Source organism: Medicago sativa, chromosome 2, assembly GCF_051527215.1.
Source record: "Medicago sativa cultivar Bolivia chromosome 2, Bolivia_mono, whole genome shotgun sequence".
NCBI lineage: Eukaryota > Viridiplantae > Streptophyta > Magnoliopsida > Fabales > Fabaceae > Medicago > Medicago sativa.
Genome location: NC_140750.1, coordinates 74,335,026 through 74,355,330, shown reverse-complemented (window position 1 = coordinate 74,355,330; position 20,305 = coordinate 74,335,026). Strand labels below are relative to the sequence as shown.

The following is a 20,305-nucleotide window of genomic DNA, read 5'->3' as shown; positions in this document are numbered from 1 at the left end:
AATCAAGTAATTATACTTTAATCTTCTAATTTATGCTAAGTTTTTGCAAAGGAATTTGTTTGGGGTAGCTAAAAATATATTATTGGGGTTGCCAACTACAATAATATATCTAGTTACTCAACATAAATAAAAATTTTGGGGTAGCCAAAGCTACCCCTTGGCTACACAAGGATTCGCCCCTGCTTCCAATGCCTTCTATTTCTTCCACTTACTCCTACCTTTTTTCTAAACCCTCCACTCCCTTCCCCTCCAAACTCGCAAACAAAGCCTAAGTAATAAACCCTAAAAAATGCTCCAACCAAAGAAGTCTGAATTCCTTCAGGTCACTTGGTTGTAAGATTATTCTTCAACTTTGAGGTACTCAGTTCCAGACTTTGGCACTGAGAAAGAAGTCTGAATCCCTTAAAAATAACTAAAAGCTAATATTTTGGTGTGGATCCATCCATGTTTGTGTTTCTCATCCTTCTAGTATCGATTAGTAAGTTATCATAGGCTTTTAGGATGAGAAACGGCTTTTAGGATGAGAAACTAAGTTACTCTAGCGTACCTTGATTGATATGAAGTTAACAAAAGATCGAACTGTAAAAATATGTTATCAACCATATTTCTGTTCAATCCTCAATTTACTTCAACGTGTTCGTTCAAAATAAAACAGAATCCTATTCCTTCCATTCATAATCTCCCAAACAAAAACAATTTCAAGCATGCAAATATGTGACACATGAAATACCTCTGTGAAAGTGCTCATAAGGCAATGGAATCAAAGTGATATTAAACAATTTCCCTCAAATATTTAACCATTGTAAATAACCTTTTTTAAGGCATGATGACATATCCTCAGTATGAATTTACAACAGTGTTCAAAGCTTACGTTTACATTCTCTATAACAGAAGTTCAATTTTACAACCGTAGTTATGACAGTTTCGTCACAAAGACATTCAAGTGTATAAAGATCACATTTTTAAATATTATATAGCTGAAGCTTTTATACATTCAAAACTTTAGTAACATGTACTCCAAATAACTAGTTTGTTATGACATTTCTACGTAATAACAAATTAAGCCTATAAAATTAAAAAAATAAAAACACCAGATAGAAAGCCAAGAAATAAAGGCAACCCTGTTAAATATATCTTGAGTTTTCATTCTTTCCAATCACACCCTTTATACGAATAAGAGAGAGAGAGAGAGAGAGTCCAAAAACTAATTGCCTTTATGTGCTTTTAGCTCAAGAATGCGATAGTCAATCTCTTTATGAAGCAGACCCGTAGATTCAAGGTTGTTGTCTGAAATGCATTGTAGAACAGTCCCAAGACTAGCAATTTCTCGATCTCTGGCCTTATCCTGAGTTCAAGTACACAGTAACAACTTATTTATAACTAGGATGCAAGGGTATGTGTTAAAATGGAATGGAATCTTTAATAAAATAGAATTTCAATAATAAAACAGAAGAACCTTGATTTCAATGGAGTTGGTTTTCTTGCAACTGCTCTCACAAATCAGTTTGACATTCTGGACGTGTTCTCGCAACATATCAACTAAATGATCCTTGTCATCCAAGTTATATGCACAGCTGAATTTAACAGCTGCAACAATTTGCTTCCTGTTGATAAGATGCTTAACAAAATCTGCAAGATGCAAGAAATTTCACTTCATCAAAACATACTAAAAAAGAATCAAAATTAAAAAAACTAAGCACATTGAACTGAACATTTCACAATTTGTCAAACAATTTAGAAAATAGAAGAGATACATAAAAAGAGAGAGATAAATTTCAAGTCTTTCATTTTCAAAGCATTAAAACCAAGATGTCACTTTTCTCTTGACAAGTGTGAGATCTGTAGGGGAAAAAATGAAGCCAACTACATATCAGTTCAATTTCATACTGTTTTCCAATTTCTTAAAAGGATTTATTTCACCCATTACCATTAAATGATTCCTATTTTTTTTACTCCAATAAAAAGTTGGAAGCATTTTGGCAACAAAAAAAAAACGCTTCGAAATGCCAACTGTCTTTCTTTAAGTTGTTATTCTTTATTACAGACATGTCAAGAAAAATATATAGGTGATTTGGTTTCTAGTAATTATATTGATATGTATAAATGTGATGAATTGTGATCCATCAAACCATAGGACAAAAACAGGGCAAAAACTTAGATTTTACACTTCACAACAATCTTAATATTTACTTTTTCGATGTCATTTTCAATATAATTTGAATTTAAAACACAAATTTCTCCAAACTATATCCACCATAAATGATAAACTGGGTAAAAATAGTAACTTAAGGTTTTTCATCATGAATAGGTATAACCACCTCATCCTGACCGCAAATAAGAATGATAGGGAATTTAACAACAGACACGAACGAATTTGATTTGATAATCATGAAAAAATATATAAAGCTTATCTAAATTATCATACCAGAAACTCTGTTTGCAAAACCCAAGCTTCCAAACAGCTCCACTGCAATTTTGTGCAGAGCAACAAATGCAAAAAGCTCCAAAACTTCATCTTCATCAAAAGAATCAAGCAATTTATAAATTGACAAAATCAGCAGAAAACCAAGAATCGCCAAAGAATTTTCAGTATTGTCATTCATGTTAGCTTTCAAATCAAATGCTAGCTTCAATGCTTCTTTTCTCACACAAGGTCCAATATCTGGTGAGATTCTCATCAGTTGTTCTAGCAGATAGATTTGGTAATCAACAATAATCACAACATTATCTCCCTTTTGACACCGTGGAATGATGGGGTTCAGTATCATTTCTAAAACAAGTTTTGATGGATCTGACGATTCTTGCAGATTAGCTAAAATACCGTTGAAAAGTGACTCAACTCCATCAGTTTTCTCGCTTGTGTCCAACTGCAAACTTATTCCACCAAAGGCACGACTTGATTGATCATCCATGTAAGATGCAACTGCATATTTAGATAGCAGATATTTAAGATCTTCATATTTATAGAAGCATGATAAATGATAATAACAGTAAGAATTTTAAAAAACAAAGCACCATAATATGCAAGAATGTAAGACATTGATGAGTTAAGGCTGCATTAATATTAAATACTGGAAAGAAGTGGATTTTGGCAAGGAAAGATGTCTGATGCTGGTGTTGAGTGTTGAAGATAATCTAGGGAAAGTCATGGAGCTTAGCATATATCATTATTCCAGTTCAAATTTTGTTCAGTGATAATCTAGTGGAATTAACTGGTTGTTGCTAAACAAGCTCTTCATTGGACCATTTTCTAGTACTAATCTACCTTGTTATACAAAACTATATAGCATTTTATCTAAAATCTTGTTTCACTACAATCTAGACATAAACAGAAGTCATAAAATTCACAACATACAACCGAAATATTTTAGAGAAGCTTTTTGTTCATTAACTCAAACGTACTTTCTATTGTTGGGTTAATGCAAACTTAACTCATCAAATTATGAAATATATGAATGCAAGAGAAAGCATTAGTATACTAATAGTTACAATCAATGTAAATAAGCACCTTAACTGAATCAACGTAGAAAATGTTACTGTTAGATTTCATTGATTAATAAACAAGACTAGAAATAATTGCACTAATAGGACTATTAAGCGCCCCTTAATGTTTGTCAGAATATTGAACCTACACTTTTTGCAATATACTTGAAAAATTAAAACTACTTTAATATACTAACCTTTCGATAGCAATGACATAATATTATAATAAAACCTTAGCAATGTATAAAATACACCAGAGTTTTCTTCACTTAAGAGATACATAAAATGTTCAAGGGTGACAAGATAATTGAAATTAGGTTGACAGTCTGTGGATGTGATATGAAAACTGGAAAATCTTTTCAAATTGACTAATACACAGAACATTAACATGATTAAAAATGTTTTTAAAGAATTAAGTAGATCAGGTTGTAAAAAATATCATCATCATTAAGAGGAATAGTCGTAATGAAATTCTTTCAATAAACAAGATGAATAAGCACATTTACCGGATTCTGTTTCCTCATCAATAAATTTTTTCCTTGACGCAGGATCCTTGACTAGTCCTTCAAACTGCTCTTCTTTTAAGTTGAGCTCCTTCACCTTTGCATTGAACTTATTCTCTTTTGACTCAAGTTCATTCCATCGTCCTTCTAATTGCTTCTCTTTTGATTTGAAGTCCACAACTTGACTTTCAAAATGCTTCTTTTTTGATTCGAGTTCTTCCTCCTTTGATTGAAACTCCTTCACCTGGCCTTCAAATTTCTCCTCTTTTGACTCAAGCTCCTTCGTTCGGTTTTCTAAATGCTTCTGATTTGTTAGCAAGTCCATCATTTGACATTCAAATTCTTTCTCTTTTGATTCAAACTCCTTTATTTTGCATGCAAGTTGGTTATCTTTTGACTCTAACTCCTTCACTTCGCATTCAAACAACTTCTTTTTAGATTCCAGCTCCTTCAGTTGGCTATCAAGTTGCTTCTCTTTAGAGTAAAATTCCTTAACTTGTCCTATCAATGGCCTTACTGTTAATTTTAACTCCTTCTTCATGCTTACTAAATGCTTCCGTTTAGATTCCAGCTCCTGCACCCGGCCTTCAAATTCCTTCTCCTTTGATTCATGCTCCTTCAATCGACCTTCAAATTCATCCTTCTTTGATTGGAACTCCTTAACATGTCCTTCAAATTGCCTTTCTTTTGATTTCAGCTCTTCAACCTGGCTTTCAAAAAGCTCCTTTGCTGATTCCAAATCCTTCATTTGGCCTTCAAATTCTTTCTCTTTTGATCCATGCTCCTTCCCCACGCCTTCATGTTGCTTCTCATTTGACTCAAGCTCCTTCATTTGGCTTTCAATGTTCTTCTTTTGAAATTCCAACTCCTTCACCTGACCTTCAAAAAATTTCTCTTTTAATTCAAGATCCTTCATCCGGTTTTCGAAATGCTCCTGTTTTGATACCGAGTCCATCATTTGGCATTCAAATTCCTTCTCTTTTGATTCAAACTTCTTTACCCGGTCTTCATGTTGCATCTCTTTTGACTCTAGCTCCATTTCTCGTCCTTCAACTTGCTTCTCTTTTGTATCAAGCTCCATCACCCAATTTTTGAAATGCTTCTTTTCTGATTGAAGTTCAGTCCTATGACCTTCAAGTTCCTTTGCCTTTGATTCAATTTCCTTCACACGGTCTTCAAGCTGCTTCTCTCTTGAATCCAGCTTCTGTCCCCGTTCTTCACATTGCTTCTCTTTTGACTCAAGTTCCTTAACCCGATCATCAAATCGCTTCTGCTTTGACTCAAATTCCTTCACTTGAGAAATACTATTCTTCATTTCTGATATTATATTTAGCGCCTTCTTCCTTCCAGATTCTAACTTTTCCGCTTGTTCAGCAATTAATTTGTTTACTGCATCAAGTTCTTTCTCTTTGGCCTTACATTCCAAAGTAAATTCAGCAATTTTTTGGGAAAGAGCCTTGAGTTCCTCTTCCTTCCTTTCACGGTCCTTATCAATGTTATCAATGACTTGATTAAGTTCCATCTCTTTTGCCTTGAGTTCTAGCTTGCGCTCTCCAATCAAGTTTTCCAACAAAAAGAGCTGCCCTTTCTTTACTACAAACTCCTTGATACAATCATCAATTTTTTCCTGCACTTCCTCGCGAGCTTCATCAATGCTTCTAACAACACTAACTTGCTTCTTCTTATTTTGAAGCTCTTTGCAGCACTCTTCGGTATCTCTCTTTATGGACTGCAATCTTTTCTCTTCAACTTTCTGCTTCCTTTTGCATTCCTTAAATAATTCTTCTAACAGTGTAAGCTCTCTCTTCAGCGAGGAAAATGATTTATCGGTTAATTTCTTCGACAATGAGATATTATCTCCATCTTTGTCATGATCATGATATGGCGACACCTTTGATTTCTTAACAGAAATATGCAATGGATTGTTGTCATCAAACTCAGAACCCCTCTTCTTAACAGCACCACTACTACTACTACATTTTTCCAAACTCGAAACCCGGGAAAACGTTTGTAACAAAGGAACAGGTTCCCTCCCATCATCAGAAGGCTCAAAATCCATGATTCAACTGTGGAAACTGAAAAAAGCCTCAGCAATTACAAACACTGTGTAAAATCCTGGGAAGAAAAACATGAAAAATAAATAAACAAGAAGAATCTTCAATTGAATTATTTTTAGGTCCAATCGAATGATTAAGTAATAATACATTAATTTTCTAAAAACAAACTCAAACAATAAACACAAACAACATAGCAATGTAAACATTTAGTATTAGCTCTAATCTAACATTGCATGGTATTTGATTTGTTCTTAAAAAAAAAACATAAAAATAAATAAATGTGAAAGAGAAATAAATAAAAACATGACAAAAAATGTGACAGAGATGCTTACAAAAACGTTGTTGATGCTTAATGTTGTCTTTTTACAGTAATGGTTGAGGTAAAATCTGAGAGAAAAATAGAAGATGAAAGGTTTAGAGAGAAGAAGACATTTCTAGATTTTTTTTTTGCATTTTGGAGAGTAAAGTGAGAAATAAAAATGAGAAAGTGTGATGAGAAGAGAGGGGGAAATGAATGGGTGTGACTGTGAGAGTTTGTTAATGGGATTGGGAGTGTGATCTTTTGTGTGGGGTCCACAAAACTGACTCCAAAATGGCATATGACTTGTTCACTAAGTTGTTGAGGGGATGAGCAAGAACCGTTTCACATAAGACAAAAATTACCAAAATTTAATAACAAAAACATTAATAGTAAGAAAAGATAAGAACTCCTTTCCTTTTGTCAAAACCATAAAATAATCTTGAGTAAAGTAAAGGTAGGTGAACATCTTGATGGAGTTTGTTGAGCAATATTTGATGATGCCCGTAGTTAAATTGGAAGGTTTAAATTTATCAAACCTTTAAAGAAACGAATTCTTGTGTAGATGTTTTAATATACCCTTAATATATTTGTCCTCGTGAGTTTAGTTTGACTGATTGGGACAATGCATAAAATATGCAAGGTCTGGGGTTCAAACCCCATCCACTAAAAAAAAAATGATGTTTTAATATATTTAACATGTGATGGTGGTTCGTATCTTTTAACAGAACATTATATTGGTGTGATACCACCTTGTATAATTAAGCCCTTGTGTGTTCTAAAAAAATATTACTCACTAGTAGAAATCAATGAAAAAAGAATTAGAGCCTAACTTTTTTTTTTTGAAGAAATCAAAATGAGATATATTAACAACGGTAGTGAAACACTCCTAGTACAAGGTGTACTTAAGGAGCCACCCCGGAAACCAAATATTCATACAAAGAAACAGAATGTGGATCAGTCGATCCCCAAACAAAATAGAGGATCCGACCACCACCTGTGAGTACCATACACAAACACAGTATTTTGAGCTTTTAACCACCAAAGAGAATGGAATTTTGCCTTGTCTAATAGCTGATCCATAGATGACTCAATGTTATTAAATAACCTGTTATTACGTTCGTTCCACACGAGCCAGACACAAAGCAACCAAATCAATTGAAGAAACGATCGTCGCGCCTTTGAGTAACCTATATAATGAATAAACTGATAAAAATGGTCACTAATATTCTGAGGATCTACTCCTGATATGCCGATCCAAGATCTGATATGATGCCAAAGAGAGCTAAAAACGTCACAATGAAGAAACAAATGAGATGCCGTCTCCACCATTCCGCAACCCGAAACACAAGTATTGGAAGTACCGTGTAAGGAACCACGCCTTAGCAAGTTAGTCTTAGTCGGTAACCTGTCCTTCAGCAGCCGCCATGCAACAATAGACACCTTCAGGGGAACCTTCTTATGCCATACCAGTTCGTCCGTTGCAACAATATTTGGAGAAACCGGATTTGTCAGACACTTATAAGCACCCTTCACTGTGTAACCATCATGGGTATCCGGATCCCACTGCCACCTGTCAAGGACATTAGACTGAACAGAAACATTAGCAAGTAAGAGCCTACACTCCTCTAACATCTCTTCCTCCCACGCCCACAATCTTCTACGCCAACACCATGACTCGCCACCTTCCCACCAGCCGGCCCTAAACATATCAGACACAGTGCTTAATTTGTTCGTCGCTAACTCAAAAAGACGAGCAAACCGGGTACAAAAAGGGACATCACCTAACCACCTATCAAACCAAAACAAAGTATCCGAGCCATCCCCTAACAATTTGGACACCCTACCTGCGAACCATCCCCCATCTTCCTCCCCCACCCCATCTCTAATCTTTGCTACCTCCCTCCACCAAGAAGAAACACTCCGGCCCCCGACCTCCAACCTCCCTGCCTCCTCACCATATCTCGCCACCAACACCCTATACCAAAACCCACCTCTATCTACCAACAACCTCCAGCACCATTTACCTAACAAAGCCAAATTAAATTCCCTCAACTGCCTCACCCCTAACCCTCCATACTCCTTTTGAACACAAACAGAGCTCCAAGCAATCCAGGAAATTTTCCTATGATCCTCACTCCCTCCCCAAAAAAAGTTTTTAAAAATAGATTCAATGAGAGAAATTATACCTGACGGAGCTTTGAAAAAGGAAAGAGCATAGACAGGAATCGATGACAGGACAGACTTAAGAAGAATCAACCGACCCCCGAAGGAAAGGAAACGACTTTGCCACCCCTGCAATCTAGCTTTTATAGTAGACACCACCGGTTCCCAAAACACTAATTTTCGAGGATCACCGCCAATAGAAAGACCAAGATACAGGAACGGAATTCTACCCACTTTACAATTCAAAATAGAAGCTGCCTCTGTCAACCAATACTCACCAATATTCACTCCCACCAACAAACTCTTGTGAAAATTCACTTTTAAGCCAGACATGTCTGCAAACAAATTCAACACCGCCCTCAATGCTCTAACATTTGCCCAACTTTTTTCACCTAGCAACAACGTATCATCCGCAAACTGTAAATGAGACACCACCACTGGATGAGACCCTCCAACCGCATACCCCTTGAACAAATTACTATCCACCGCCGTTTTCATCATTACATTCAGTCCTTCAGCTGCCAATAAAAAAAGAAAAGGAGATAGAGGATCCCCTTGACGCAGCCCCCTATGAATATTGAATTCCTCCGTAGGACTACCATTTACAAGGACTGAAGTCGTTGCCGTGCTTATGCATTCTTTGATCCATTTCCTCCATAGCACCGGGAACGCCATTTTTTGCATAACCGCGTCCAAGTACCCCCAGTCAACAGAATCATATGCTTTCTCGAAATCAACCTTAAAGAGCAACAATTCCTTTTTCAATTTCTTCGCCTCATCGACCACCTCATTTGCTATCAAAATACCATCAAGAATCTGCCTATCTTTCACAAAAGCCGACTGAGTCTCAGAAATCACTCCACCAATAACCATTCTCAATCTATTAGCTAGCACCTTAGACAAAATTTTATATAAGCTCCCAACCAAGGAAATAGGTCGAAAGTCATTCAGTCTCTGCGGGCAAGCAACTTTAGGAATAAGAGATATGAAAGTAGAATTTATACCTCTTGTCAACTTTCCATTCCGGTGAAACTCTGAGATGAAACGCATAACGTCGCCTTTTAATAAATCCCAAAAATCCTTGATGAAACCCAAATTAACTCCATCTGGTCCGGGACTTTTGTAACTATCACAGTCCCAAACGGCCGCTTTTACTTCACCCTCTGAGAAAGGTTTTATCAAACTATTCCCTTCCGCGTACGACAAATTTTTGAACACAAGGTTCCCGACCCGCGGCCTTAAAATACTAGAAGCTGCAAAATGATCTTTAAAATGATTATAAACTGCGCTTCGAATAGGCTGCACACCTTCAACCATCTGACCATTGACCGACAAAGATACAATGGAATTCCGTCTTCTTCTACTTGCAAGAACCGAATGGAAATACTTGGAGTTAGCATCTCCCTCCTTCAACCAATGTAACCGAGATTGTTGCCAACTGATACTAGAACTAACTCTTGACAAAGAATGAATATCATCAGTTAATCCCCTCATCTCCTCAATTTCTTCTAAAGATAAACCACCATCCTCCCCTTTTTCATCCAACTCAGATAGTCTAAGTTTTAAACCATCAATCTTGCTTGGAATATTTCTAACATGTCCGGAATGCCAATCTTTCAAAGCTAACTTGATTAGTTTTAATTTTTCACGAAGAACATACCCGCCCCAACCCTCAACATGAAAAGAATTCCATTCGTCTTGCACAAAATTTTTGTATCCCGGCATATCTTGCCAGCACTTTAACATTCTCAACGGACGCGGTCCCCAATTTTCTTCATCCACGGATAACTGTAACGGACAATGATCTGAAAGACCTCGAAGAAGAGCCACCTGAACACAATTAGGCCAATGCAAACCCCAATCCTCCGACAACAAGAAACGATCTATCCTGCTCATAGAAGTACCATCTCCTCTGTACCACGTATACCGACGCCCACACAAAGGCAAGTCAATAAGCCAATTTTCCTCAATAAAGTGACTAAAATGTTGCATATCCAAAGACATAACACTTCCCCTACTTGATTGTCTTTCCTCCACACTACGGACTGCATTAAAATCACCGCAGACACAAACCTTTTCACCCCTTAGCAATTGCAATCTCGCTGACAGAGAAACCCATAATTCCTGCTTTGCTCGTAAATCACAGGGAGCATAAATATTGAATAGATAAAACACTTCATTTGTCCGGATAAACCTGCCATGAATTTGGAGCATATGTTCGTTACTAACAGAAGACCAAACTTCCACCTCATCAGTATCCCACATCGTTAACAACCCTCCGGACGCCCCCACCGATGGTCTAAAAGAGAAAGCAACATTAGAATGACCCCACATCGAAATACACAAGGACTCCTCACAAACACCTAGTTTGGTTTCTTGAAGACAAAGAATAAACGGACTTTTTTCTGTAATTAACTTCCTAATTTCTTTTCTTTTTTCTGCACCACCCAACCCCCGCACATTCCAAGAAACAAGCTTCATTACAAATACCCACCCCGCACCCGGCTCCACCAGCACACCGCTCCCCTACACCACCCCATCCACCGACCTTCCCCCATCATTCACGGGCATCAAAACCGGACCAGCAGCACTTTTTCGAGTTCGAGCTAAGACACTAAACTTATTTTGAGAAGTATCAATAGTAGAGACGCCAAGGGCCTTACCAATAAATTGTATGTCATCCACCCTTGTTTCCTCACTTCCTTTGAGAACAACCAATTTTGCCAATCATTTACCGAAGCCGTAGAAGATGATTGCTTGTTTGAACTCACCATCTCTAATGACCTTGTAACACGCTCCCTTTGACGTCGTCGATTCCGTATCTTTTGTTTCAGCACCTTCATGATTTTGGACTCCCGCAACACTTTCATCACCTCTTCCCTATCCTTACTAGGTAGCCTTGCCACCTTTTTCAAAGTTAGCACTGGATGACGTAACACTCCTCCCACCTTCTTCTTGCTCGCATCTTTTTTCTTCCCTTCCCCGTTACTACTTTTCTTCTTGACCACTTTTTTCATTCGCTTATGTTTAGAGGAAATAAATCCTACGTCACCTTTTTGAATGTTTTGTAGCCACTCTACACTCCAAGGACCTGAACCCAGGACCTACCATCCTCCTTAGACGCTGAAGTTACCATGTTTCTCCTTTTCCTCGTCTGAACCGCTTCCACAATAGAAAAAGGAACCTGCCCAACTGATTCAGACACACTCTCTGGACTCCCTGCTGCATGCGCTACACATGTTGGTGGATCAGCCTGAACCGAATCAAGTGACGTGCCATTCTGTGCACAGTTCCCAACACAATTTTGAGCCACCCCATATTGCTGGATTGCGGCTGCATGACATTCTAGTTCACGTACTAAATGTTTTTCATGCACCTGAACTAACTTTTCCATATTTTTTCAATTTGAAGTGTGTAACCAAGAATCTTTTTTCGAACAAGATGTAACCAAGAATCTTATAATATAGTCAGTCTTTGATAAAAAAAAAAAACTAAATATTTAATTATTTTGAATCAAAATCATAGCTTAATCATGGACATTGACTTTTTATCCAGCTCAATTAGTGAATAGTGTAGAGATACATTGACATTGAATTTTTTTTTTTGAAGAAATACATTGACATTGACTTAGAATGTGTATGAGGGGTATATCATATGCGATCGATGTTTTTTTTTTTATTTATTTATTTTTTATGTTCAATAGGTATGAGATTATGAGATCGATTTTTACTAATAAAGATGTAAAATGTATCTTTCTTTAACTAGAAAAACTTACCACCAGATGTTCAAGATGTAAAATATAATCATTCATAAATAGTCACAAGATTAATATTATTACATATTTTTTAGAATAATGTTACGTCATTTTGTCCTCGTGAACATATCTCAGTTGGCAGAACAATTTATTGTTATATACAGAGGTCAGAGTTCGAATTTCAGACACACCACTTATTTACCTTAAAAAGCGAATTCTATTCCGCAGGTTACTTGATAAAAAAAATGTTACGTTATTTTAGTTTTTGGTAATGAATAATGTTATTTATTAGATGAGTCAAATTCATAACGTAATGGCCACAATTTAGCTCACAAGAAAACTAATTGTCAGATAAGTTGCCATTTTTTCCGATGGTAAGTAGGGACTAAATTGAACCAGTGTATTTTTCCCAATAACTGAAACTTATTTTTGTTTTTTATCAATCCAAACAAAAACCAAATAAATCGGTTAATTTAAAAAATGACCAATTGCTGAATACTTAAGTAAGTTGGTATGAACAACATCAATGTGACTATATTCAAAATATAATTGGAGTACAACGTCAATATGATTATATTTGGGAAAAACACTAGTGACTAATTATGTAAGGATCAAAGACATCGTCAATGTGGACTACGTTTTAGAAAAGATTTCTAACAGAAGGGAAGAAATAATTTTCAGAAAACCCTCCAAAATACTCAAAGCAGTCTGAATTCCTTAAAAAAAGATCTATTATCTATACACACCAAAAACACAATATGTTGGTGTATAATCCATCCATGTTTGTGTTTCTTGTCTTTCAAGTCTCGATTGATAAGTTACCATAGGCTTTTTTCATGAGAAACTAAGTTGTTCCCTGTTGCGTTTGTCTCGAGAAGAAGGCTCTGCATTAGTATTTGATCCCAGTGCAACAAATTTGTTCCGGTCTTCTCTACTTTCGTCGAATGTGTTCGAGATGGCGTTTCGCTCCCCTTTCCTTGCTTATACTAACACTCTGTCATCGTTCTTTCTTCGTTTTGGATCCTGGTGGAATATTCGTTATGTTTTCTTCAACTGTAACATCAAAATCAAACACCAAAATCAAGAATAATCACGTTTTGGGAAAGCTATTTTGATTTTAGGTGCGGAGTTCAGAGTTATGTTTCTGGGTATCATCGTGTTTCAGAATCGCGTTTCCAAGCTTTGCTTTGCAGAAGCGCGTTTGGAGAAGCATTTTCCAACAATCACGTTTTTTGAAAAGTTGGTTTCGATTAAGCTGTTTTAGAGCACTTCTGAAGAGGCTGTTTCAAGAAGTTATGTGGTTTGTGATTCAACGTTTGGAAAAGCTACTTTTTGGGGAAAAGATGTTATGCATAAGCTGCTCTTGGTTCTACATAAGCCGATTTGTTACATGATGCAAAGTGTTTACGAAAAGCTGTTTCAATCGAAGAAGCATGTTTCAGAACTACAAAATTCCATAAGAACTTCATCAGAATTCCACCAGAACTTGTTACACGGGTCTAGCCTCAGAATTCCATCAGAACTTAATATGTAAACAAAAGATCGAACTTTAAAAATGTACTGTTATCAACCATATTTATATTCAATCCTCAATTTTAATTTACTTCAATGTGTTCGTTCAAAATAAAACATAATCCTATTCCTTCCCAACCCAAATTTCAAGCATGCATATATGTCACACGTTAACATTTTTGTTCTAAAAACAGACTTGTTGACATTAAACAGTGGAATCAAAGTGATATTAAACAATTTCCCTCAAATTTTTAACCATTGAAAATAACCTCTTTCAAGGCATGATGACATGCCTCAGAACGAATTTACAATGCTGCTCAAAGCTTATGTTTACATTCTTTATAACAGATCTCCAATTTTACAACTGTAGTTATGACAGCTTTGTCACAAAGACGTTCAAGTGTATAAAGATCACATCTAAAAAATGGTTATATAGTTAAACCTTTTATACATTCAAAACTTTAGTAAAATGTGACATGTACTCCAAATAACTGGTTTGTATATGAAAACATTTCCACATAATAACAAATTTAAGCCTATAAAAGTAAAAAAATAAAAACACCATAAAGAAAGCCAAGAAATAAAGGTAACCCTGTTAAATGTATCATGAGTTTTCATTCTTTCCAATTAACAACTTTTACACAGAATTAGAGAGAGAGTCGCGTCAAAGTCAATTAAATCAAATTAAGTTAGCACATTTCCATTACCACATTTGTTTACATTAGCTTGTTCCAGTCCAAAAACTAATAGCCTTTATGTGCTTTTAGCTCAAGAATACGATATTCAATCTCCTTATGAAGCAGACCCGTAGATTCAAGGTTGCTGTCAGAAATGCATTGCAGAACAGTCCCAATACTAGCAATTTCTTCATCTCTGGCCTTATCCTGAGTTCAAGTACATAGTAACAGTTTATTTATAACTATCATGCAAGGGTATTGTGAATATGGAATGGAAGGTTTGATTAAATAAAATTTCAATAAGAAAAACAGAAGAACCTTGATTTCAATGGAGTTTGATTTCTTGCAACTGCTCTCACAAATTAGTTTGGCATTTTTGACGTATTCTCGCAACATATCAACTAAATGATCCTTGTCATCCAAGTCATATGCAAAACTGAATTTAACAGCTGCAACAGTTTGCTTCCTCTTGATAAGATGCTTAACAAAATCTGCAAGATGCAAGAAATTTCACTTCATCAAAACGTACTAGAACAGACATCAAAGTTAAAAAAAATTATAAAAACTAAGCAGGTTGAACTGAACATTTCATAATTTGTCAAACCATTTAGAAAATAGAAGAGATACATAAAAGGGTAGCATGCTATGTCACCCAAGTGCTACCCTACATAAAAAGAGAGAGATAAATTTCAAGTCTATTTCATTTTCAAAGCATTAAAACCAAGATGTCAATTTTCTCGTAACAAATGTGAGATCTGTTGGGGAAACAAAATGAAGCCAATTACATATCAGTTCAATTTCATACTGTTTATGGATCGCAATTCACCACAAATTTCTCCAAACTACATCCACCATAAATGATAAACTGGGTAAAACCACCTCATCCTGACTGCAAATAGGAATGGCAGGGAATGTAACAACAGACCCGAACTCATTTGATTTGATAATCATGAAAAAATATCGAAAGCTTATCTAAATCAACATACCAGAAACTCTGTTTGCAAAACCCAGGCTTCCAAACAGCTCGACGGCAATTTTGTGCAGAGCAACAAATGCCAAAAGCTCGAAAACTTCATCTTTATCAAACGAATCAAGCAATTTATAAATTGACAAAAGCAGTAGAAAACCAAGAACCGCCAAAGAATTTTCAGTATTTTCTTTCATCTTGGCCTTCAAATCAAATGCTAGCTTCAATGCTTTTTTTCTCACACAAGGTTCAATAACTGGTGAGATTCTCATCAGTTGCTCTAATAGATAGATTTGGTAATCAGCAATAATCACAACATTATCTCCCTTTTGACAAAGTGGAGTGATGGGGTTCAGTATCATTTCCAAAACAAGTTTTGATGGATCTGATGATTCTTGCAGATTAACTAAAATACCATTGTAAAGAGATTGAACTCCGTCAGTTTTCTCGCTTGTGTTCAATTGCAAACTTGTTCCACCAAAGGCACGACTTGATTGATCATGCATGTAAGATGCAACTGCATATTTTGATAGAAACATCAGTAAATGATAGAGACAATAAGAATTTAAAAAAGAAAAAATATACATGCAAGAATGTAAGACATAGGACATTGATGAGTTACGGCTGCATTAATACTAAATATTGGAATGAACTAGATCTTGGCGAGAAAAGATGTTGGATGCTTGTGTTGAGTGTTACAGATAATCTAGGGAAAGTCATGGAACAAGCTCTGAAGTTGGATGCTGGTCGTTGATAAACAAGTTCTTCATCGGAAAATATTATATGACCAGCCTGCCATGTTATACAAAACTAGATAGCATTTTCTCTAAAATCCTTTTTCACTGCAATCTAGGCTTTATATCATCCACTTGTAAAACAATGACAAATTTTTCACACCTTTTTACGTGGTTGTGCAATATAAGTACTGCTTATATTTGCTTGTTACTTGAGACTTGAGAGTCTAGACAAAAACAGAAGCCATAAAACCGAAATATTTTAGAGAAGTTTTTTGTTCATTAACTCATAAATATACTTTCTACTGTTGGGTTAATGCAGACTTAGCCCATCAAATTATGAAATAGATGGATGATAGAGAAAGCATTATACTAACAGTTACAATCAATGTCAACAATAGCAACTTAACTGAATCAAGGTAGAAAGTGTTAGATTTCATTGATTAATAAGCAAGACTATTAATAGTTGCACTAATAGGACTATTAAGTGCCCCACAATGTTTGTCAGAATATTGAACACACAGTTTTTGCAATATACTTGAAAAATTCAAACTACATTAATATACTAATCTTTCATTAGCAGTACCATAATATTATAATAAAACCATAGCCATGGATAAAAAACACATGAGGTTTTTCACTTAAGAGATACATAAAATGTTCAAGGGTAAAAATATAATTCAGATTTGTTTGAAAGTCTGGGTGTGATATGAAATCTGGAGAATCTGGAAAAGCATTAACATGAGTAAAAACGTGTTTAAAGAATGAAGTAGATCAGGATATAAAAAATATCATCATCATTAAAAGGAACAGTTATAATAAAATTATTTCAATAATCTAGATGAAGAAGAACATTTACCGGATTCTTTTTTCTCGTCAATATATTTTTTCCTTGACTCAGGCTCCTTTGGTTGTCCATCAAATTTATTCAGCTTTGACTTAGGATCCTTGACTTGTCCTTCAAACTGCTTTTCTTTTAAGTTGAGCTCCTTCACCTTTACTTTGAACTTATACTCTTCCGACTCCAGTTCATTCAACCGTCCTTCAATTTGTTTCTGTTTTGATTTGAAGTCCTCAACCTGTCTTTCAAAATGCTTATTTTTAGATTCGAGTTCTTTCTCCTTCGATTTAACTTGTTCTTCAAATTTCTCCATTTTTGACTCAAGCTCCTTCATTTGGTTTTCAACATGCTTCTCTTTTAATAGCAAGTCCATCATTTGGCCTTCAAATTCCGTCTTTTCTGATTCAAACTCCTTCACTTGTCTTTCAAAGTGTCTGTTTTTAGATTCCAGCTCCTTCACTTGGACATCAAGTTGCTTCTCTTTAGAGTCAAGTTCTTGAAGTTGTCCTTTCAATGGCCTCAATTTTGATTTGAGCTCCTCCACCATGCTTTTAACATGCTTCTCTTCAGATTCCATCTCCTTCATACGGCCTTCAAATTTCTTCTCCTTTGACTCATGCTCCATCAATCGGCCCTCAAGTTGCTTCTCTTTTAACTGAAGCTCCTTCATTTGGCACTCAAAATCCTTCTCTTTTGATTCAAACACCTTCACCTGGTCTTTATGTTGCATCTCTTTTGTCTCTAGCTCCATTGCTCGTCCTTCAACTTGCCTTACTTTTGCATCATGCTCCTTCACCCAATATTTGAAATGCTTCTTTTTTGATTCAAGCTCATTCGTATGACCTTCAAGTACCTTCTCCTTTGATTCAAATTCTTTCACACGGACTTCAAACTGCCTCTCTCTTGACTCCAGCTTCTTTACCCGTTCCTCAAAGTGCTTCTCTTTTGACTCAAGCTCCTTCATTTGCCTTTCAATGCGTTTCTTTTTAAATTCCAACTCCTTCACCTGACCTTTGGAATTCTTCTCTTTTGACTCAAGCTCCTTCATTCGGTTTTTGAAATGCTTCTCTTTTGATTCAAACACCTTCACCTGGTCTTTATGTTGCATCTCTTTTGTCTCTAGCTCCATTGCCCGTCCTTCAACTTGCCTCTCTTTTGCATCAAGCTCCTCCACCCGATTTTTGAAATGTTGGTTTTCTGATTGAAGCTCATTCATATGACCTTCAAGTTCCTTCTCCTTTGATTCAAATTGTTTCACATGGACTTCAAGCTGCTTCTCTCTTGACTCTAGCTTCTTTACCCTTTCCTCAAAGTCCTTCTCCTTTGACTGAAGCTCCTCCACTCGTCCTTCACACTGCTTCTCTTTTGACTCGAGTTCCTTAACCCGACCTTTAATTTGCTTCTGCTTTGACTCAAATTCCTTCATTAAAGCACAGCTATTCTTCATTTCTGATCTTATATTTATCAACTTCTTCCTTGTTGACTCTAATTTTTCTGTTTCTTCACTAATTAATTTGTTCACTGCATCAAGATCTTCCTCTTTGGTCTTAAGTTCCAAAATACATTCAGTAACTTTTTGGGAAAGCGCCCTGAGTTCCTCTTCCTTCATTTCAACTTTTTCCTGCATTTTGTCGTGAATTTCATTAACACAGCTAACTAGCTGGTTCTTATCTTCAAGCTCTTTGCTGCACTCTTCAATATCTTTCTTGATGGACTGCAATCTCCCTTTTTCCACTTGCCTCTTCCTTTTGCACTTCTTAAACGACTTTTGTACCAATTGAAGTTCTTTCATCAGCGAGGAAAATGATTCATCAGCTGATTTGCTCGGCTTTTTAGTTGTACTTGTCGGCAGAATACCATCTCCATCTTTTCCCTGATCATCATACGGCGACGCCTTTGATTTCTTAACAGAAACATCCAAGGAACTGCTGTTATCAAACAGCCTCTTAACTGGCAGTGCATCAGTATCACATTTACTACTACATGTTCTCAAACTTGAATCAAAGTCTTGACAAGAAGCAGGTTCCTTCTTCACATCGTCATCACCACCACAAATTTTCGGCGTATAAGAAGCCTCAACATCCATCATTCAACAGTTGAAACTTGAAAGCTTCAGAAATTACAAACACCGCATTAAATCCGGGGAAGAAATATAAAAATAAAATAAACAAACAACCAGTTTCTTCAATTGAATAATTTATAGGTTAAACTGAATCATCAAATAATACATATCATTTCCAGAAGTAAAATCTTAATCAAACAAAAAATAGCTAGAAAATAGACATTTCAACTATTAATCACAACAATACTCATGTGAAAAAAATGTAAACTTTTTACAAAACACATATAGTAGCTCTAACATTGCATGATATTGATTTTGTTGAGAAAAAACATGAAATGATAAAAACCAAGATAATAGACATTTGAAATTTTAATCATCAAACAATACCCATGTAAAAAAATGTAAACTTTTTCAAGTTTGAACATATAAATACACATATAACAGTTTCAGAATGAAAATGAAACAATAAAGAACACAACAATGGCAAATGAAACAGGGGTTAACATTTCAACATATATTAGCTCAAAAAAAAAAAAAAAAACTGAAAACTTTTGAAGATTGAACATATAAGTATACTATACACATTTAGTAGCTCTAAAGTCTAATCTAACATTGCATGGTATTTGATTTGTTGTTAATAAAAGCATAAAAATATATAAATGTAAAAGGGTGATATACAAAAAATAATGTTAAAGATGCTTACAAAAACGTTGTTTGTTGTTCCTTGAAGTTGTCCTGTTAAGGTAATGGTTGAGGTAAAATCTGTGTGAAAAATGAAAGATGAAAGGTGAAGAGAGAAGAAGAAGAAGAAGAAATAGTTAGTAGAGTTTGTTTTGGAATATAGAGAGTAAAGTGAGAAAATGAAGGAAATGAAAAAGTTTACATTCACATTCACAGAACAATGGAAGGAATATGGTAAAGATGAAAGTTGAGGATTTAGGAGGCAAGGTGTGGTCTTGTGTCTGTGGGGTATCAGCAAGGACCGTTCAGGATAACGACAAAAACTACCATGGTACTATGTATGTACTAGCAAGAATAAAGTAGTATAACGTTTAGTTTAATTTGGTAAAAAAAAAAAATTAAATTAGTAGGTAAAAAACAAATTGAAATTATGTCTTAGAAGTGCAGGTCATATCATAAATGGTTGCGAGAGTAATTAGTGCTGTGAAATGGATTGATATGATGTATTCTGCATTTGATTAGATGGACCAACAGAAATAAATGAGTTAAAGATTTTGATTATGCACTTCA

General features: G+C 35.6%; 2 protein-coding genes and 1 pseudogene across 4 annotated transcripts in view; all 3 read right to left on the bottom strand.

Moving 5' to 3' along the window:
- Nucleotides 1-20,305, bottom strand: part of LOC146950653 (uncharacterized) — a 42,117-nt pseudogene that overhangs the window by 12,275 nt on the left and 9,537 nt on the right. The gene's annotated exons all lie outside the window — the stretch shown is intronic.
- On the bottom strand, nucleotides 838-6,579 carry LOC146950655 (uncharacterized). Of its 2 annotated transcripts, none has more exons than XM_085746611.1 (5): nucleotides 6,376-6,579; nucleotides 3,990-6,101; nucleotides 2,426-2,923; nucleotides 1,457-1,629; nucleotides 838-1,345 (listed from the first exon to the last, which is right to left on the bottom strand). In XM_085746611.1, the coding sequence occupies exons 2-5, from the start codon at nucleotides 6,043-6,045 to the stop codon at nucleotides 1,205-1,207; spliced, it is 2,868 nt and encodes a 955-aa protein (XP_085602737.1). In that variant the 5' UTR covers nucleotides 6,046-6,101; nucleotides 6,376-6,579; the 3' UTR covers nucleotides 838-1,204. The 2 variants fall into 2 exon arrangements, with proteins under 2 accessions (XP_085602737.1, XP_085602738.1); XM_085746612.1 differs by having other exon boundaries at nucleotides 3,990-6,061; nucleotides 6,376-6,537.
- Nucleotides 14,355-20,047, bottom strand: LOC146950654 (uncharacterized). The gene is made up of 5 exons (XM_085746610.1): nucleotides 19,758-20,047; nucleotides 17,011-19,102; nucleotides 15,437-15,934; nucleotides 14,769-14,941; nucleotides 14,355-14,657 (listed from the first exon to the last, which is right to left on the bottom strand). Exons 2-5 carry the CDS (start codon nucleotides 19,079-19,081, stop codon nucleotides 14,517-14,519), a joined length of 2,883 nt encoding a protein of 960 aa, XP_085602736.1. The 5' UTR covers nucleotides 19,082-19,102; nucleotides 19,758-20,047; the 3' UTR covers nucleotides 14,355-14,516.

Coding starts and splice junctions, on each gene's coding strand:
- LOC146950655 (XM_085746611.1), bottom strand. CDS start 6,045: ATGGATTTTGAGCCTTCTGATGATGGGAGGGAACCTGTTCCTTTGTTA. Junction 2,924..3,989: donor TGATGAGGAAACAGAATCCG/GTAAATGTGCTT, acceptor CTAAATATGCAG/TTGCATCTTACATGGATGAT. Junction 1,630..2,425: donor TTTTGCAAACAGAGTTTCTG/GTATGATAATTT, acceptor TGCATCTTGCAG/ATTTTGTTAAGCATCTTATC.
- LOC146950654 (XM_085746610.1), bottom strand. CDS start 19,081: ATGATGGATGTTGAGGCTTCTTATACGCCGAAAATTTGTGGTGGTGAT. Junction 15,935..17,010: donor TGACGAGAAAAAAGAATCCG/GTAAATGTTCTT, acceptor CAAAATATGCAG/TTGCATCTTACATGCATGAT. Junction 14,942..15,436: donor TTTTGCAAACAGAGTTTCTG/GTATGTTGATTT, acceptor TGCATCTTGCAG/ATTTTGTTAAGCATCTTATC.